We start from the raw sequence: 22,234 nt of genomic DNA on the forward strand, positions 1-22,234 counted from the left end.
TGTAGACTGGCAGCCATGCCAACGTCTTTTCATTCAACACTAAACTCGGCTTGAGAAGACCTGTTGGGGCAAGCAAAAGCGAAATCGTGTTGGCACCTGTACCAGTAGATCACTAAGAGCACCGTCCAAGTGTGATCGTTGTCAAAGCACCAGCTGTCTGGATTCCATGCCGGGGGCACGTAAATAGCACCATTTGAGCGTGATCGTTACCAACATTGAGTCAGTTCGTTGCCAGTACCGATGGACTGGCTCCTGTGCAGGTGGCACGTAAAATACACCATTTCGAGCGTGGCCATTGCCAGTACCTCCTCACTGGCCTTCGTGCCAGTGGCACGTAAAAGCACCCAGCTGTAGAAACTCTGCCAAATTAGATTGGAGCCTGGTATAGCCATCTGGTTCACCAGTCCTCAGTCAAATCGCCCAACTCATGCTAGCATGGAAAGCGGACGTTAAACGACGATGATGATGATATATAAGAAATAGAACTTCAAATTACACTAGATGGCATCTAAGCAGCAGTGAAGGTGGTTTTGTGAAAGACAGAGTAAGAATGGAGTTAGAAACAGCTCAGGGAACTATATTTACCTCTACTGGCAACAAAGGGCTTTTCTCTATGAATGAAACATGGACTGCATAATGCTTATGCATGAAGTGCAATGCAGTATGCTTAGTTAGATATGGGTGCTGAATGTGAAGGATATTTGAAAGGTGGATGTGCTTGATTTATGTGCATGGGTAATGGAGCATTGTTGAGAAGAACTGGGCACTAAAGATATCAGCCATAGTATGAAGGAGAGAAGACTGCTGATGCATATCAGTTTTACCAAGTTAGAATTAATCAAATAATTCTAAGGAGTTTAATATTTGGCTAAATATTTTTCTAATGCAATAACTTCACATTTTAAAGTCAACCAACTGTGAAACCAATAATCAAAATACTTTCAATATCATGTCCACCTATCTATAAACAGGCAGTGATGAGTAATGTAATTTATTACCGTTATTTTTAATGTCCACTTTCCCATGCTTGCAATGGGTTAGATGAATTTTGTTGAGGTAGAGGTGCTCTTCCTGTCACCAACCTTCACCTATTTCTAAGTAAGATAATATTTTTCTTGACCAGGCACATTTTTACAGAAGACTGAGAACAAAAGACACCACTTGCATAATGGAGACATTTGTTTCCAACTAGCAAGGAGACAGGAACACATACACAATTATATAATATGGGCTTCTTTGACACACAAGGCTTTGGTCGGCTCAGGCCTATAGCAGAAGACATGTGCCCAAGGTGCCATGCAATGGGATCAAACCTAGAAATCATGTGGTTAAGAAGCAAACTTCTTAGCACACAACCATACCTGTGCCTATAATATACATTTGATATAAATTCAATACTATTCCCAGTAAAAGTTACCTACAATAAATTGGTATGAGAAATAAAGATCTCTGACCAAATGGGTTACAAATCATCATGGGTTGCAGAGTTTGACAGGATCTGATGGGTTCCAATGTCTGTTTTGGCAAGGTTTCTATGGCTGGAGATGGGTGAAGAGTAGCACAATAGTATAAATGGTGCAGTAGAGAAGGGAAGGAGGAGAGAAAGACAGAATGGGGCTGATAGTGGTCAACGTAAAAAGTGTATGGAAAGGGCAGCATTAAGAATGAAGAATGGGTATCAAGCAAAATGGTTCTGGGTAGCAAGAAGGATTAGTGGTACCAGGAAAAAAATGGTGAGTTATGCTGTTCTGCTCACATTTAATCACAGCAGCGGATACTGCAGTTAGATAGGTGCTTAATGAAAATATTGGAAGGGGGACTAATTGCACACACACACACACACACACACAGTTCTTCCAGAACCTCAGTTTTTGCCAAGATGGGCAATGTTCTCAAAATCACATATTGCCAGTCAGCCCAGTTCTTTGTCAACTCCTCCAGGAGGTTCTAGGTTTGAGATTAGTCTTCACCACTTCCTCCCATATCTTCCTGGATCTCCCTCTTCTACAAGTTCCATCTACATTAAGTGATCAAGCTGTCCTCATCTACATGCATCACGGTCCACACCAGCACAGTTTCTTCTCTTGTACACTTATATAATTCCTCTTATGCCCACACATTGTACATCCAATGGAGCATACTTGCTTTTTTTAAAAGTTTTCCTCAAGGATTTTGCATCACTACCTTACAGCATTGCAGTTCTAAAAAGCATCACGCAATCTACCCTTTACTCTGGAAGAAAAGACCTTTGTTGTCAGCAGGTGGTAGTAGTTCTCTGAACTTTTCCCAACATATTCTTACTGTAGCAACCATTAATTGTATCTCCTAAATAACAAAAGCTATCAGTTACTGCTAGTGAGCCATCCCAACATTTAAGAGAAGTATGTACAGTGCATCTGTTGTATATGAAGCTTACATTCTCATTTATGTGACTCCACTACATCTTGTGTATCTTAGGTTAAATAGATACATCATGTAGAGTTTATACCTACTGCTTTTCTGCATAGTGAGTGATGGCAATTTCCCTGAAGATACCAGGTTTCTTTCCTATTTAGGAAAACCTTTGTACTTGCTAGGTTTATTTTAAAATCTCTTAATTCTAGGTTTAACTTCTAAACCTGGTATTTTCTCTTAGATTTTTCTACAGATTTAACTAAGAGAACTAGATCATCAGTATATGAACTCTCATGGACATCCCTCTTAAATGCTTCAGTGATGGCCTGTAGGATTATGATGAATAGGAGAGGGCCAAGGATTGAACTTTTGATAAGCTCTTCCTTTAACACCAAATTAATCACTGAAATTGTCTTCAACTCTCACTTTACATACTGCATCTTTGAACAAAGATTGTACAGCCCTCACAAGACATTCATTTACACCTTTCCTCAGAGACCAGAGACCACTACCTGTCAAGCATCTTGAAATCAACAAAAGCAATAAATAGCAGTTATTCTTAGCCAAGTATTTCTCCTGCAGTTGCTTCTGGATACAAAGCCAAACTGCATTTCATTTAAGTCGCCTCTGTTATGGATTAATAGTGAGAATACTCTCTTCATGACCTTCATAATCTAATCTAGTAGTTTGACTCTTCCATAGTTGCTTCTCTCTAGGGTATCTCCTTTACCTTTGTAGCAGTTTATAACAATACTGCATGTTGCGGAAGGATCCTGACTACTCCCACACGACAAAAAGTGGACTAACACATCATCATCATCATTGTTTAACGTCCGCTTTCCATGCTAGCATGGGTTGGATGGTTTGACTGGGGACTGGTGAGCCAGATGACTGCACCAGGCCCCAATCTGATCTGGCAGAGTTTCTACAGCTGGATGCCCTTCCTAACGCCAACCACTTTGAAAGTGTAGTTGGTGCTTTTACGTGCCACTAGCACGAGGGCCAGTCAGGCGGTTCTGGCAACGGCCATGCTCAAATGGTGTTTTTACGTGTCACCTGCACAGGAGCCAGTCCAACGATACTGGCAACGCCCTCGCTCAAATGTTGTTTTTCACATACCACCGGCACAAGTGCCAGTAAGGGGACACTGATAACAATCACACTGAAATGGTGCTTTTTATGTGCCACCGGCACGGAGGCCACACAGTGGCCCTGGCTACAATCACACTTGGATGGTGCTCTTAGCGCTCCACTAGCACAGATGCCAGTCATGCGGTGCTGTCATCGAATTTGATTTCAATTTCACTTGCCTCAACAGGTCTTAGTAAGCAGAGTTTAGTGTCCAATAAAAGAAAGGTACGCCACTGGCATAGGCCACGGGTTATAGTCTCACTTGGCTTGCCAGGTCTTCTCAAGCACAGCATATTTCCAAAAGTCTCGGTCACTAGTTATAGCCTCGGTGAGGCCTAATGTTCGGAGGTCGTGTTTCACCACCTCATCCCAGGTCTTCCTAGGCCTGCCTCTTCCACGGGTTCCTTCAACTGCTAGGGTGTGGCACTTTTTCACACAGCTATCCTCATCCATTCTCGCCACATGTCCAGAAAAAGTTGGCTCCAGCCAAGTATGAAAAATACTGCAACTATATATTACCGAAGAGACTGGGGAGAAGTCTGTTTTAAAGAAACTACTGAGAAAAGCTCTTTATTTAATATGCGCTGGCAATGCATGAATATTACAAAAAAAAAGAGGATGAAGATTTTATTACATATGCTGGAATTGTTAATAGACAATGTGAAAAATTTGAAGTTAATTAACTACCACCAGATATGTTTAAATGCTTAATTTTCATGAAACGTTTAATGGTAAAGAAAGATGTAAAAATTTGTGACCAAATTCCGACTAAATTAGAACAGAATTAGAAGCTAACACTACAAGAAATATCTGTGGAATGCCAGAGAATAATAAACTGAAGGCATGATGTGAAACAAATCAAAGTGAGAAACAGCTTTCATATACAATCAGGATGACTGAAAGCAAGAAATGGAAAGCAGAAAATTAGCTCTCATATACAATCAAGACGAATCTAAGTAAGTAATGAAAAACAGAAAATTAACCCATGTTTTGGATGTGGAGAACTACAGTACAAATTCAACTGTCCTTATAAAAATCGAAAATGCTTCAAGTGTAGTAAGATAGGTCATAAAAGATCACACTGTAAAACAAAACCTAGAAAATGGTTCAACAGAAAAAAAAAAAAAAAAAATCATGTATACAGTTTATCGGTGACTAGAAATACAAATGAGCCTCAAAGGAAATTTGTGTATGTAAAAATTAATAATACAAATGTAAAATTACAGGTAGATACAAGTAATGACATTACTTAAATTAATGAAAACACATGGAAAAAAATCGGGAAACCTACACTGCAGAAAACATTAAAAATTGCTCATGGATTATATTCATTTTTAAAGGTGAAATTTTTTGTAACGTTATATTTCACAGTATGTAACCTTTTTTGGAACTGACTGGATAGAACTGTTTGACTTATGGGATTTACCCATAGGTAATTTTTGTAAAAATATAATGGGGTTGTGCACCAGTTTAAATACAGAGTGAGAAAATTTAATAAAATATGTGAAAACATTGTTCCCTGATGTTTTCTAGGACGAGTTGGGTCAGTGCAATAAATTCAAAGCGAAATTTCAGGTGAAAGAAAATGCATTACCAGTTTTCAAATGCAAAGGTAACGTACCATTTGCAGCACTGGAACAGGTAAATAAGGAATTAGACAGACTGGAAAAAAATGGGAGTGATTGAAAAGACTGATTACTCAGAATGGGCAAGTCCAACCGTGTACATTAAAAAAAAAAAGAACAGTAAAATACATGTTTGTGCAGATTTCTCAATGGGGCTAAGCAACTGTTTAAAACAGTATAACTACCCATTACTTAGTCCAGAGGAAATCTTCTTGAAACTAATTGGGGGTAAATTGTTCTCAAAATTAAATCTGTCTGATGTCTACTTACAGATACAAGTGGAAGACAAATGTTCTAAGCTACTAACAATCAATACACATAAAGGTTTGCACAAGTTTAACTGACTTCTATTTGGCATAGAAGTTGTTCTGGCTAGATTTCAACAAGTGATGGATACGATGCTTGCAGAGTCTGACTTTGTAATAGCCTACCTAGATGATATATTAATTAAAAATGAATCCTGAGATCAGCATGTCAAACACGTAAAATGTGTTTGAAAAAATAAGGGATTATGGCTTCACTTTGGAGAAGTGCGATTTTTTCTTACCTCAAATTAAACATTTAGGATAAATTATTGATAGCAATGGTTGTTGTTGACCAGATCTGTTTAGGGCAGATGCAATTAAAAAAATGCCCCCTCCAACAAATATATCTACCTTGCAAGCTTTTCTGGGACTTGTAAACTATTATTTATATATCAAATATGCATAAAGTAAGAGCTCCACTAAATAATCTACTAAAAAAGATGTAAAGTGGAATTGGTCTGAAAATGGTCAGAAGTCATTCAACAAAATTAAAAAGGTATTAACATCTGATTTATCTTTAATACATTTTGATCTTGCAGCAGAGATTGTAGTAGCTTTAGATGCCTCTGAATACGGTACCGGAGCTGTAATGCTACTTAAATATAAAGATGGTAACACGAAGGCTGTGGTTTATGCCTCACATTCGCTACTACCTGCAGAAAAATATTACATCCACATTAAAAAAGAGGCTCTAGCAATTATTTTTGCTATAAAAAAATTTCATAGATTTATACATGGTAGAAATTTTTGACTACAGACAGATCATTGTCCATTATTATCAATATATGGGTCGAAGAAAGGAATGCCTACCCTACACTGCTACTAGGTTGCAACACTGGGGTACTATATTACTAAACTATGACTTTAAGATGGAGTTTATACCATTTCACATTGGTTACCCAGGGATTTCGAGAATTAAATCTTTAATGAGAAGTTATGTGTATTAGCCAAGAATGGACTGTAACATTGAAGAACTAACGAAAGCATGCAGAGGTTGTGCCCTAGCTGCAAAAGAACCTACCACTAAATGGCAACCATGACCAAAAACAGATATTCCATGGTCCAGACTGCATGTTGGTTATGCAGGTCCACTTAACGATTCTTATTACCTTGTGGTAGATAGTTTTTCTAAGTGGCCAGAAGTGTGTAAGTGTAAAAAGCTGACATCTGCAGTTACAGTAAGTTTTTTACACAAATTGTTCACCAGATATGGTATTCCTGATACCATTGTGCCTGATAATGGAACTCAGTTTACTTCAAATGAGTTCAAAAAATTTTGTAAAATGTTCATTATGCCGTCACATATCACGCTAGGTCAAATGGACAAGCAGAGCATTTTGTTGATATTTTAAAGAGGGCTTTAAAAAAAGCGAACATTTCAGCAATTTCTATGAGTGTACCGAGTAACACCTAATCTGAATACTCCATCTGAAATGTCACCTGTGGAATTAATGTTTGCCAGAAAGATTAGATCTGTCTTTGACAAGTTGATACTGAGTAAAAACAGAAAAATGGTGAACAACAAATATACGTCAAAATAGTTCAAGTAGTGTGACAAAGGTATTTTTAAATTGTACAGATATGATAAAGAAAGCTGGGGGGGGGGGACATTGTAATTATTAAACAAATTGGAAAAAATGTTATTCCTGGTAAAAGGAAAAAATTTTGAACATTCTGAACGGCGGTGCATAAACATGGCCACAGCTGTGAGCTGAAACTACAGAAGAAAAAAAACATAAAAGACATAAACCAACTTAAAAAAAGATGTATGGAAGAAACAGTCACAAAAGATGAAATCACCATGGAAGTATTGTATGATATGTTTATGTTTGAGGTACCAACACCCAAACAAATTGAAACTACAGGTTCAAGTAACAGAAAAAGGAAAAGAATGAAAATACTGGAATTAAATCGTAAGCATAAGAGATATTAAAACTCTGGACAGAGTTTGATTTTCAAAACGGAAAGAAGTTATAGAAGGCTCATTCTCAAAAAAGGGAAGATGTGAAAGGATCCTGACCATCTCCACCAAAAGTGGACTAATGTATTTCAATAAATAAAGAACTGTCGAGTTGATATTTGGCAGTTGACAGCATTGATCGTTCATATTGGATTACTGTGTTAGTTTAATATCATACCTACATTTGGTGTAGTATGGGGTACATTCTGCGTGAACATATTAACTCTGTGAAAGGTTATTCTTGATAACCATATCCAAATATTTATTTAGGTAATACTATTCCTACACCCTTGTGCACACCCCAACGTCGTTATAACAATAATGGCGATGAGATATTCAAACCCATGACATACACTACAATACCAGTCATTGGGTTTGACACAATTCTATATGCCTTAACTCTCTGAGTTATTCTGAGTGTCTCTGCAACTATCCCTGATGGACCCTTGATGTTCTCCCTGTTCTTAATTGCTTTATCTATCAGACTGCTGTCAACTTCAGTTGCTGATACCTCTATAAGGTCAGCACAAGGTGGCTCTTCCATATCTCATGAGTTCTCTATGTTCAACAGCCTCTCATAATAGCACTTCTATGCCACTTTCTTGTCTTCCATATCAATGGTGAGAATGTTTACATCATTCCAAATACACTTCTCACCAATGACATATTGGTTTCCTTTCACACACCTCTGATTGTCACATTGCAAGACACATGCAAATTTCTTCCTTTCTGTTTCACTCTTAGCTAAGTACACCCACCACCTTGTTCCTCTTTTATCCATTTGATAATGCTTACTACTACTACTACTACTACTACTACTACTACCACCTTTCTTCCAGGTTTTCCAAGACTATCTCTTACCCTTTATGGCCCTAACAACTGTGTCATTCCACCACAACATTATCTTTATTTGGGTGGGACTTTATCCCATCCATGTCTGATCTGTACCCTAAGCAGGTTAATTCATAGAAATTCCGAGTTGTCATCCATGCAAAATCTTTCTCTTGAGGTCTTGAAAGGAAATAATATTAAGCTATGATAATGTGCTGTAAAAGTATCCATGTGCATATGTTTAACTGAGGGGGAGATTCATTCATCAATTAATAATAGTTACTGATAAATGCTGCATAACACAGAATTAATGTCCTATGGAAAGGAAAGAGGGACAAGGATATTCCCCAGCTTCTAAAAGATCATAACAACTAGAATACATATCACTATAGTCTCAAGACAACTAGGATAAAGAAAAACCAAAAGCATTGATCCTACTTTACACAAACAAAAGTAATTAGGGGTAAATAAATTTGAAGAATAAAATAAAACTTGACGCAAATATTTTGTTACAGTTCAGTTTCTTTTTCATCAATATCTTGCAAGTTTCCGTAATCTTGTAGTCCAAAATATAATGTGCAAAGCAGAATCTACATTTAAAAGTATATCTGAAGATTAAGTGGAAAGTTTGTTTCATAAAACGTATCTTAATAAAGGAAATTAAAAAGATTTTAAGAAAATAGAACATTAAGAATTTAAACAATATAGGTGCTTAAAATATAATCATCATCATTTAATGTCTGTTTTCCATGCTGGTATGGGTTGGATGGTTTGACAGGAGCTGGCAACGCTGGGAGCTGCACCAAGAGCTGTACAGTTTGATGCCCTTTCTAATGCTAACCACTTTACACAATGTATTGGGTGCTTTTTATGTGGGACCATCACCAGTGCTTTTAATATGACACCAGAACTGATAAGGTCACCAAGTATTGAAGGGGTGCAGCTTTGTGCCAGTTGAGAGATCTAAAGTATAGCAGGGGTAGATAAGGTGTCTTGCTGTATCATAGATACATGGACACCTCAGTTGGAAAACAAAGGGAAGTAAGTTAGAGAGTGAGACAAAGAAAGTGATACTGAAAGAGATGATGGCAAAGATGTGTCAGAATATGCCCTTGAGGTGTAATGATATAGGGGCTTGGGCTGGGTGAGTGGGCAGGATGAGGTGACTGTAGAAAATGATGGAGAGAAACATAAAACTAGTTTACAAATTTACAAACTCAAATATAAAAATTGACACTGTCAATTTATAATATTTATTGCTGAAACAAAAGTCATTTAAGCTAAAGTTAACTTACCTTTTACGCTTGTATGGAGATTTAGGCATATCAGCTGTAGGAATTAACTGTTCTCCAGGACGTGACCACAAAATTGGGCCGTCATTACTTTCTCGCCTGTCTTTCATCTTTACTGAAGCTAATTCTCCCCATGGCATTGTAACTCGGAGAAATGGGTTTTCTTCCAGCATGTCTAAAAATTCAGGGAAATAATCTCCAACTTCTTCATGCACAGTGCCAACAAGGCTGAGCTGAAGGAGTGGTCCTGTCCGCACAGTTCCATTTTCATATGTTTTATATACCATATCGCAATAAGCTGCCATGGATTTGGTTTCAATATCAGATTTTCCCAGCACACCTGTTTTCACAGTTAGATTTGAATAATCAGATGCAAAATACTCTAAAAAATCAGGCATATATGCAGCTGCATTATGGACAATGCCCATGACACAGTTAGAAACCCCCTCTGACTCTTCATCAAAGACAACATGAAAAAATTCTTTTGTGAATTCAAGCATTTGTTCTGAAGACAGCTTATCGAGCTCTTCTTGGTAGGAATGCAATACCATGGCTCCACCATTAGTGTAATATTCAAAATGCATGTAATCACGGTATTTCAAGACTTCAGTAGGCTCATCACTATTTTCTACAGTAACTGGAGGAGGCTCCGTTTTTAGAGATTTAATAGTGTGATCAAAATCAGTAGAAAGAGAGATCTTTAGGTCATTCAAGCTGTGCATAGTAGATTTAGGTCTAGTTTCTTTATTTGTCTGTATCCCTTTACTAGACATAGAACGTCGACTGTGACACTCTAGTTTCTGGGCAACTTCAGCTTTTCGGTCAGCATGTAAAGAAGAATGTTCTCTCCGCAATGAGTCTTTATCATGGTGGTTACTAGAAAGTTTTAAGGAAACTTGAACAGATTTGTTCTCTGTTCGCCGCCGAAGATTTACTTGTACACCACAGTTACTAACAATCCTTTTCTTTGGAGGCGGCTTCGCATGAGCCACACATGAAGAATTTCCGTTAACTCGCTTTGAAGCAGCTTCATCAGTTGTGTCTTTCTTTTTGATGTTTTCTTTTTCAGAGGTATGAATATGTTGCTTGAAGTTGGTGGATTTCTCAAACTGAGACTCACACTTATGGTGGTGGTGATGAGGATGTATGTTATGATGATGATGGTGATGTTGAGAATGATGATGAGAATGATGATGATGATGTTTTCGTTTATCTTTGTCTCCAGATATAAAAGATGGTATTTCCTGACTTCCAGAGACACTACTTTCACTATGACCAGCCTTTGATTTCTTCATACACATACCATGTGCTTTTTGAGAACCACCACTACTGCTACTACAAGACTCGGACTTCATCGTTTTAGCTTTTTCTTTCTTTTTGAGATTTACTATAGGTGTCTGTGAACATGATTTAGCATCTTGGATTGGTGATTCATGAAGATCTGTAAAGAGATTTTTAAAAAAATGTCAACAAAAATACATTGAAAAGAATTATCTAATACTTAACAAATTAACTGCACACTTACTTTTACTCCAAACTTTATTTAAAAAAAAAAATTGTTGTTTAGTTCTAGGTCAGCCCTAAATGAACAACCCTATGATCCAGTGTAATTGTGTAATTTAAGGAAAAAATGTAGCTGCTATTTCTTGCAGGTTGAATGACTGCATAAAGGTTCCTTTGTTAGTTCATCTATCTTCTATTTTCTTTATATATACACACACACACACAACAAAAAAAAAGAAAAAAAAACAAATAGAATGAAATTATATTCTATGTTATAAAATTATCACAAAATGGATTATATATTCACATAAAATATTAAATGTAGAAAAGTTGAATCAAAAATATCTTTAAAAAAAAGTACTTTCAAAATATATAAATAGTAACAAATATTTAAAACAGTTAAAATAAACTAAATGCTATTCATTGTAAAGAAATATTATGTTGGTATTTTTTTTTTTAATATACAGTAGAATCTTGAAGTATGAGTGCACCATTGTTGAGTAATTTGCTGCACAAGCAAGGCTTGTGTGAATTTTTGTCTTGAAGTATGAGCAGAAATCTGCAGTGCAAGTGAGTTTCATACAAGCGACCACTAGTCAGCGCTGAGCTTGCACACACTCTCCCAACAAGTGCAGTCTCTGCTCGCTCAGTTCATGTGTTTATCTTGTAGCAGCATCCCTATTGTGTTTTACCCAGTGTTTTTTTTTTTTTAGTTTTGTGCATTTTTTACCATTATTTTATAATAATCAGTTGTGTTAGCCATGGATCCTAAGAAGATTAGTGCAAAGGACAGTGTTGAGAAGAAAAAACGGATTACGATATCAGTTAAATGTAAATAGTGAGATATTTTCAAATACCTCGTCTTCAACATTATTCTTGAGATATATGGATCACCATACCTCATATCAGGACTCCAGTAGTTCCATAGTCGAGGAGGCTGTTTAACACCAACCATAATATTAATTGTGGAAAACGCTTGATAATATAATTGAAGAAAGAAATCATTGATAAACACAAGAAAGATCTGTACCATGCTGAAGAAAAAGGATGAGAGCAAGGCTGTTACAATAGCAAAAGTTGTCTCCAGGCTCTCTAAGCAATGAACATCTGTCCATAAAGAGATGGAAAAATTGCTTCTCCTGTGAATCAACAAGAAGCAACTTGCAGGGGATATGATTACAGAGACAATCATCTGCAAGAAAGCAGGAGTACTCTATCAGTATTTCCTGAAGCAGAACCCTGGAACATCGACAGAAGAGACATTAGTAGATGCATTTAAGGCAAGTCATGGCTGGTTTGATAATTTCAAGAAGAGGACTGGTGTTCAGTGTCATCAGGTATGGAGAAGCAGCGAGTTCTGACACGAAGGCAGGTGAGGATTTCATGTGTGAATTCCATTAGCTCATCGCAACCAAGGGGTACATTGTACAACAGGTATTCAGCTGTGATGAAACTGGCTTTTTCTGGGAAAAAAAAAAGGCCCAGAAAAACCTCCATAACTGCAGAGAAGAAAATGTCAGGCTACAAACCTATGAAAGATAGGCTAACACTTGCCCTTTCTGTCAATGTGAGCAGAGACTTGAGATTAAGCCACTCCTTGTCTACCAGTCCGAAAACCCACAAGCATTCAAGTAGCACAAAATCCTGAAGGAGAAGCTGCAGATCATGTGGAGAACAAATATTAACCCTTTAGTGTTCAAACCGGCTGTATCCGGCCAAAATTAATTTCCCTTTATTTGTTCAAGCTGCCTGTATCCAACTGCTCTATGAAATCGCTAAAAAAAATTAAAAAAAAAAAAAATCACCTTACTAAATTCTCGTAGCTTTGAGATAATGCGAGATGAAGCCTTTCCTGCCTTTATTCAAGTATAAATACTGTGAAATTGTTTAGACCACATGGTTTTTTTCAATGTTTGAAGAGAAGTCTGTACCTTAGTTTTTAAAGAAATGGCGTCAGCAAGTAGTGATTCTGACTTTGAAGGTTTTACTCTTGATGATATAGAAAATATAAATGAAAACTAGAGTATTTTGTCTTTGGATAAATCTGATATCGACATTAGTGATTATTCGTCAGATGAGGAAGATTTTGAGAACAAAAGTGATGAAAATGATATTGTGAACATGGCAGCATGGTCAAAGATTACAACACCAATCACTATTCCTGATTTCACAGAAAACACTGGTCCACAACACAATTTACCTCCTGATGCTCAACTATTGGACTATCTATTTTTATTTTTACCAGAAAGTGTTTTTGAAAATGTTGTGGAGGAAACAAACAAATATGCGCAATGTTTAACTTCTATTCGCGGAAGAAACGATCCACTATGGCAACCAACTTATACTGCAATGAGAGCATTTTCCACAATTAATATGTTTGGTGTTAAATAGCTTCCTCGACTGTGGAACTACTGGAGTCCTGATATAAGGTATGGTGATCTATATATCTCAAGAATAATGTCGAAGACAAGGTATTCGAAAATATCTCAGTATTTACATTTAACTGATTCTGTTAAATCCCCCAACAAAAACGACTCAAACTACGATGTAGTTTATATGTAAAAAGCCACAAGGTACCTCTGCCACCAAAAGACTACTACCATTTTTGAAATTTCAGGTTGACATTGCATCTCAGTTACATGAGCGTCTTTCTTCCAGAAAGCACAGAACTGGGAGAAAAGCAAAATTAACTGAGGTGGATGTCAACAGAGAAAATACTGACTTTCATAAAGTCGAAAAGATAAATGGAAGGAAAAAAGTTTGCAGACTGTGTTCACTGCAAAAAAGAAAAACCGCAAAGGGGTATCAGATTGAAACTTCATATATGTGTTCCTTTTGCAAAGTATCTTTGTGTAAAGGGTGCTTTGGGCAGTTTCATGACAGAAATATGTCATAACTATATTATTTTGTATATTCCTTTTCATTTTATTATATATGTGAAACTGAGAAATACATATTAATTTTCAGCATGTTACACACTTGTATTCACCTTTGTCTCACCTGTTAATGAGATTTTTTTTATTAGATGCATTCTGTTACGTAAATGAATTCGTTAAATTGTATAAGAGTACATAGCTAATGGTATATTGACTAGTAAAAGAGTTTTGTATTTTATTTTCAATGAAAACGTTTGAATGAAATATAGAAAAATAAAATCTTGTACCGATTATACCTGTATTTTAATCAATTCAAATTAATGTACCTCATCTTGAAAAATGTAAAATTGTTGGTTAACATCTGGGATAATTTTAGTAACAAATCAAACAGGTAAGATGTATTAAGAATATGAATTTTAGTGTTTTTACACCTGTTAATTAAATTTACCTGCCCATAAAAGTAAAATTTAATCAGAAAGATCAACTAAAACTATGTAACTATAAACCACTGGCATATAAGCACCCATTTACAAAATTTCAAATCTGTATGTAGAAAATTAACAAAGTTACAAGCAAATATTGTGGACACCCCACTTGAACCTGAATAAATCAAGATTAATGTGAACAGATAAGCATTACATTTGACAAATTAATCTGAACACTAAAGGGTTAAAGCCTGGGTCACCAGGCAATTCTTTTCACCAAGTTGACCTTGTCTTTGGACCAGAAGTGAAAAGTACCTTCTAGAGAACCATCTTCCTCTCAAGGTCCTCCTCATCCTCTACAATGCTCCTACTCACCCACCTAACCTTCAAGATGATATCCTGGATGAATTTAAATTCATAAAAGTTCTGTTCCTTTCACGCAACACCACTCCTATCTTGCAGCCCATGGACCAACAGGTGATTTCTAATTTTAAGAAACTGTATACCAAACATCTGTTTCATTGCTGCTTTGAAGTCATTGAAAATACAAATCTAATACTTCATGAGTTTTTCAAGGAGCACTACAACATTGTTAACTGCCTGAAAATCATCAATATGGCCTGGCAGGGTGTAACAAGCAGAACACTGAATTCTGTATGGAGGAAACTGTGGCCTGACTGCGTATCTGAAAGATACTTCAAGAGGTTTGAGTCTGAGACACCTGTAGTCAAGGAGATAGTGTCTGTGGGCAAGTTCATGGGCCTCGAGGTTGATGATGGGGGCATTAACGATCTTGTTGAGGAACACTCAGGGAAGCTGACAACAGATGAACTCCTGCAGCTTCAGGAGGAGCAGCATTTGGATGCAGTGGAAGAGAAGTTCCCCAGAGAAGGCTATCTCTACGAGTGATAAAGGCAATGTTGGCAAAGTGGTAGTATGTTACTGAATTTGTAGGTCATGCAGCTACTTTATTTAATAACACTGCTCTGGCACATTTTCATAACATTTTAAAAGGCAAGAAAAAGCAGATTTCTCTTAATGTTTCTAATGAAACGACTTGCAAGTGTGAAAACTGAAGAAAGTGTGTCCAAAAAACCTAAATTAAGTGAAGTGAGAGAGAAAATGCCAGAAAAAATTATTTTTGGGTGGTGGTGGTGTAGGGGGACTGGAACAGATATTTTAATTAATTTCAATGAGGAAAATTGATTTGTAAAATGAGTAAATTGTGAAACAAGCTTGATCATGAAACAAATTAGACTTGTACTGCAAGGTATCACTGTACTAATATTTGCTTCTTAACCCTTTAGTGTTCAGATTAATTTGTCAAAAGTAATCATTTATTCACATTTAAAAAAATTTTATCTGATATTATTTTGTAGCTTCAAGATAGGAAAGATGTAATTGCTTATTTTTAGAATGACATTGCAGGGTAGGTGTGAGATGTTGGTTCTGGCCAATTTGAGCATAAAATGTATAGAATATTTGGGCCGGATACAGCCGGTTTAAACACTAAAGGGTTAAATTGATGAATTAGCTTATTTTGAGTATGTCTCTGATTCTGCTGAATAGTTGGAAAATTAACACACACACTTGTTTCATTCTGTTAAAGACTTCAGTTATGTTTTCAAGTGTTATACTTTTAAACAAGCTTAACGATGGAATAAAATCAAATACATTGTAACAAACAAAATATATATATACACACACACACATATGTATGTATACAATGAAAGATTTTCTTAAAAGTTATTAACTATTTAAAAATTTTTTGTTTTGAAAAACAGAACAGACAGACTGAGATGACTGGTGGTATGAGGTTCTTGGGAAGAAGCTACCCACCTAAGTAAAACTGAGTTCTGGAAGTGTTGTATATCATGCACTTTCCACTCATGCATTACATTAATTCACTCCAATGAACCAATCTACATCTCATCATGTACTATGTTTCACCCCCACTCACTTATTGTTGCTTTGTCATCTCTATCCTGTCCTCACTCAGCCAACTGTATCACTGCTATACTGCCACTCTCCTATGTGCCTGTGTTCATTCCTCTGCATCATTCCTCTTCCCAAAACTCCTTTTGCACTCTTGTGAACACCCTGCTTATTCACTCTATCCAATCCTCTACCACTCCACCCACCTTGTATTTTCAAGGTACATCTTGGCACATTTTCACCACCATCTTCTCTCTGCCTCTGTTTGTCTCTCCCTCTCTCCAACTTAGGTGTTTTGCTGTAGAGGAAATACATAGCTACCTGATCCTGTCCCTCAAATATAGTTTAACCTTTCATGAATAGGTACAACAAATCCACCACCATCAATACTACTCACCCTCTCAGCTGGGGGTATGGGGTGTGTCTTTGTTTTGCAAGCTACTTCATGGCCTTGCCAGTGCTGGTGTCATGTAAAAAGTACTCAGCACACTCAGTGAAGTGGTTGGCATTGGGAAAAGCATCCAGCTTCTATCAAACTGTCTGATCCATGTCAGCATGAAGAACAGGCATTAAATGCTGATGACAACGAAGACACAAACCGTTTGGAAAGGTTTGTATTGTTCTGTTTTCCAACCAACTCCTTTTTAAATGGTTAATAACTTTTAAGAAAATCTTTAACTATTGTACTAGTATTTTTGGCAAAAAAATACACACACACACACAAAAGTATTGCAGAAGCTCCCAAACTAATACAGGTCAAGTGTACAAGAGATATTTTTTTTTAAAGCCCCCACCCTCAATGTTGTCTAAGGTTTAATTTGAATGCCTGGTGAGAAAGGTTAATTTTTAAAAGATATTTTTTTGTTCTGCTGAATAACACAACCAGTCATTGAACAATGATGGGCATATCATAAGAGAGACCTATTTCTTGTGTGTGTTTGCACTGTTTGCCTTTCCAGGCTCTGTTAATGAAGAGGAGATAACCATTCTGAAATGCATGCATCCTACAGTCTGGTTAGGGGATGCTGTGAGTTGACTCAGTGTATTAACACCTATTTGTCTACAGTGAAAAATTTTCTCCATGACAAAATACAGTGAATGGCTTTCTTATGGGTTCAAACATATTTCAGCTGGTAACAAGTTTGTATTTATACATATCGCTGCCACCCTGTATATATCACTTGTAGCTAATTCTCTTCTCCCTATATAAGCTTATGGCCTAAATAAGAAATCAATATTCTACAAATACATCAGTGTGTGTGTGTGTGTGTGTGTGTGTGTGTGTGTGTGTGTGTGTGTGTGTGTAAGCACAACCACATATACACACATTACTATTAAGTATAAAAAGATCAGCAAAAGGAGAAATGTTATTTTATCAAAGCAAAGGAATATGAAAGATTAAGATGAAATAAATTTACGACTGGTTTAATTTTAAATAGGGTCTTGATTTAAAAGTTTCAGCAGCAAATAGTTTATTGGATTGGTGTAAAAATGTTACAAAGCATATTTTACACCATTAAAACAATCTGCTTTTTGATCAACAGTATGATATGAAGAGAGATGGATTCTATATGAAACTTGGCAGCATTCTGCTAGACAGGACTGAAATGAAGTACCAAAACATGTTCCCAAACCAAAGTTATATCAAAAAGAAGGCTATGGCTAGTGTTTGGTGGCCAGCAAGTAGAATCATCTACTACCACTTATTAAATCCTTAGTGCACCCACACAACAGCAGAAAACTGTACCAACAAGATCAGCAAACTGTTGTGTCTGGAAATGGTCAATCAAAAAGGATAAATTCTTCTCCATAACACTGGACCACACCTTATAAATGATTGTAAAAGTTTAAACTGGGCTATGAAACTTTACATCACCCAACTTACTAAATTCCTCTCCACTCTCTCTCTCTCTCTCTCTCTCACACACACACACGAGAGATACAGCTAGAAATCATAAGAGGAAAAAGAGAACTAAAAAAAGCCAGAAAAAAAAAGAAAGAGAAAATAACAATTACCTATACTAAGATGTGAGCATGCATATATTGGAGTATGGTATTACATTTGTATCAATTCATCAGAAATTTTAGCCCACAAAAATTATTTGTTTGCCATCAACTCCTTACTACTTACAACCACCACCACCACCATCTCCATTAATGAATACTCTACCAACACCACCACAACAAACTGTTCCAGCTTTGTGTGTGTGTATGTGGGCATGCATATATTGGAGTATGGTATTACATTTGTATCAATTCATCAGAATTTCTTTTCTCCATATTAACACTTCTCACAATTTCCTCATCCTTCTGTCCCTCAACTGCAATTTACCACCATCTCCACCAATGCAGCAACTGACAACTGCAATTTTCAGTTTTCACAAGTGAAACCTGTAGAATTTCCATGGGTTTCACAAGTTGTAATTACATTACTAAAGTTCCTCAAAAGAACATGAACAACATTTCAATTTCTTCACAAACATTTAAAATATATTTTGTCTAGGTTGACATATGGAACTAGAGGCAGCTTCCCTCAGGGTGTGGGCACAGGTGCCAATGGCTTTTGTAAACCGCCTCATGCACTCCCATGATATTGAACATGTCACACTCTACAATCTTTTGTTTTTTTGTTGCAATAAAAAAAAAAAAAATGGTTATTACATAAAGGTGAGGGAAAGAGGTATAATCTATGTCAATACTATCATTCAGCAAAATAATGAAAGGAGCTTGTTCTTCAGGAGGGGAGGCACTATCAAGTTGTTCACATTTGTAAGAAATCAGTTGGATAAAGTTTATATTACATGTAATTCTTTTCACCTGCTTATAAAACTTTTTGTTCCTATTTGAAAAATTTACTATTTTTAATTTTAACTCAACCGAAACAGGAATATTGATTTCTTATGTAAGTCCTGTTCTTTCTCCAATATATCACAGATATATTGGAGAAAGAACAGGACATTTAACATCTAAGTCTTTCTCAAAATGTATAACTTGAATTAAAATGAGCAAGAGCTTTTCTTTATTTTACTCTTTTCTATTAAATTATTACCTAAAACTGCACCTGACACAGTTGCAGCACATCATCAATATTGCACTTTATTTCAAAAATCAAAAAACTTAACTCTCACACTAAGTTGTGTATAAAAATATATGACAAGAATGGCAAAATTACTGCAGAGTATCTTTATTGCTATACAGTATATCTCCTGAATCATTAGATGAAAACTAAACCTTCAGTAATGCCGAAGTATTTTATCTTTTTATTTGTTTCAATTAAATGAATTGACCCCAGTACTTGTGCTATCAGCCTCTTTTCACCGAACCATTAAGTTACAGCGACATAAACACACCAACACTGTCTGTCAAGCAGTGGTGGGGACAAATAAACACAAAGACATGCATAGTTATACACACAAACATACATGAACTGCAAAAGAAATGCGAGAAGTGTGTGACGGTAAAATATGTTTTAATTTCATTATGTCAGAGATAAATTTTGATAAATCTGATAAAGTCAATTTCTTGGATGCACTTTGACCACAGTCTTATGGGTTGCTGTCATGTATTCTGGTAGTGGGTGGATCCGGCATATCGAGATTGTAGGGCATGACATGTTCAAGACTATGTATGCCCTCCCTGGGTATTCAAAATGGCAATAAACCATTGGTAAATGGAGTGCATGAGACAGTTCACAAAAGCCACAGACACCTGTGCTCACACCCTGAGGGAAGCTACCTCCAGTTCCACATGAGTTGTTGGCCTTGGGACCACCTGGTTCAGCAGTCTCTGGATTTCATCCCACAGGTGTTCAATTGGGTTCAAATCTGGGCTGAGAGCCGGCCATGGCATGGTTCTGATGTTGTACTGATGCAGGAAGTCCATGGTGACCTTGGCTGTGTGGGAGGGAGCATTGTCCTGCTGGAACACGTGATGTGTGAAGAAGGGCAAAATGTGAGGTCTTAGGATCTGGTCAATGTAGCACTGTGCTGTGATGCCATTCCCTCTGCCTACAACATTTTGTAACACATGGGCCCAATTCTCTGATTCAGGCCTATAGCAGCCCAAACCATAATACTTTGGTCACCCCATGCATCTATCTCCTTGACACATGTCTCTGCAGCGTTCACCCCTCCTATGTCACACAAAGTGGAAATGCAGTACCAGCTCTCGTCAGAAAAGACAATCTACCGCCATTGTTGATGCTGCCAATGTTGGCGCTGTGTAGCCCACTGTAGTCATGCCTGATGGTGGCGGGCAGTGAGGACGCCCTCAAGCAGGACGATAACAATGCAGGTGGCGGCCAGTCGATGTTGTTGCTGTCACGCTGGCTGGTCTGAAGCGATCATGGAGGTATTGCAGGTGAATGAAGTGGTCCTGTCTGGGCGTGGTCACCTGGGGCCGCTCTCTGCAGCGCTGTTCCAGGCGATAGATGGTGCTGACATGGACATTGTTAGCTTTTGCAACAACCAGGGCACGCGGCTCTGCTTGCAATCAGCCAATAGCTTGTTCTCTCTGCGCTGCTGACAATCGGGTCATACATGATGTGTCCAAATTACGAATGCCAGGAATGCAATTCAAGTTAATTTTTATACTCATAACCTCCACGAGATGCATGTGCATTTCAGTTTTCATGACAATTGTTTGTGACTGCCACCCACAGCATTCAACACAGCTGCATTTTGGCGTCTTGTTTCAGGGTAAGTTGAAAGGTTACCTGCAATTTTGGTCTCAGCCATAAACCAGCATGTCTTGGAGTATTTACCCTTACATCCACAAAATAAATTTTCAGAATTTACCATATAAAATTGACACTTGAAAAAATTGTTTCTTTTGCGGTTCAGTGTGTACATATGTAAATACACACACAATGGGCCAACCAAATTCACTCACAAAGCTTTACTCAGTCAAAGGCTCTAGTAGATGACAATTGCCCAAGGTGTCATGCAGTGGGACTCAATCCAAAACTATGTGGTTGGGAAGCAAACTATCACACAGCCATACCTGTGCCTATAGAATTAAAAAAAAAAAATCACATTATTTCAACAATCACTTTGCCAGGTTTGCAAGGGCCAGGGAGAGTTTGAGGCAGATTTTCTAAATCTGGATGCCCTTCCTGTTGCCAAATCTCAACTGTTTCCAAGCTAAGGTAATATGACATGGAAACGAATGACACTGCTCATATGATAATGACACTATCACATGCTGTTGAGACATGTACAGTGTGCTTCTTTCAATTTCTGTTTACCAAATTCACTCATCAGGCTTTGGGCACTAGTTCAAGGTGCTATGCAATAAGACTTGACTGAACCCCAAATTATGTGTGTGGGACGCAAACTTTTTAACCACACAGCCATGGCTTGGATAGCTTGACTGAAAACTTGTAAGCTGGGGAGCTGCACCAGGTTCCGATCTGATTTGGCATAGTTTCTACAGTTGGATGCCCTTTTTAATGCCAACCACTCCAAAAATGTAGTGGGTGCTTTTGACATGCCAGTTATAAAACACAGGCATCAGCCACGACTACGATTTCACTTAGCTTGACAGGTATTCTCAAACACGGTATACTGCCAAAGTTCTTGGTCACTTGTCACTGCCTCCAGCCACAACTATGATTTCACTTGCCTTGACGGGTCTTCTCAAGCACAGCATATCATCTAAGGCCTCATTTGTTATTGCTTCTGTGAGGCCCAAAGTTCGAAAATCATGCTTCACTACCTCATCCCATGTCTTCCTGGGTCTACCTCTTCCACAGATTCCCTTCACCATTAGAGATCAGCACTTCTTCACACAGCTGTCTTCGTCCATACGCATCACATGACCATACCAGCACAATCGTCTCTCTTGCACCCACATCTGATGCCTCTTATGCCCAACCTTTCTCTCAAGATGCTTACACTCTGTCATACATGCACACTAACATAGCACATCCAGAGAAGCATACTAGTTTAATTTCTTTC

At 37.4% G+C, this 22,234-nt stretch overlaps 1 protein-coding gene across 2 annotated transcripts in view; it reads right to left on the reverse strand.

Annotated features, from left to right (window-relative positions):
* LOC106867373 (uncharacterized) overlaps positions 1–22,234 on the reverse strand; it is a 48,895-nt gene that overhangs the window by 19,795 nt on the left and 6,866 nt on the right. The window contains exons 1-2 of one of the 2 annotated variants that reach the window (XM_052968769.1): positions 11,899–11,991; positions 9,542–10,979 (exon numbers count right to left, since the gene is read on the reverse strand). In XM_052968769.1, coding sequence (XP_052824729.1) covers positions 9,542–10,893 — 1,352 coding nt within the window. In that variant the 5' untranslated portion in view covers positions 10,894–10,979; positions 11,899–11,991. Of the gene's footprint in view, positions 1–9,541; positions 10,980–11,898; positions 11,992–22,234 lie in introns of those variants that run through there. The other variant, XM_052968767.1, reaches the window with a different exon arrangement.

The sequence above is a fragment of the Octopus bimaculoides genome, chromosome 6 (genome assembly GCF_001194135.2).
Source record: "Octopus bimaculoides isolate UCB-OBI-ISO-001 chromosome 6, ASM119413v2, whole genome shotgun sequence".
Taxonomy (NCBI): domain Eukaryota; kingdom Metazoa; phylum Mollusca; class Cephalopoda; order Octopoda; family Octopodidae; genus Octopus; species Octopus bimaculoides.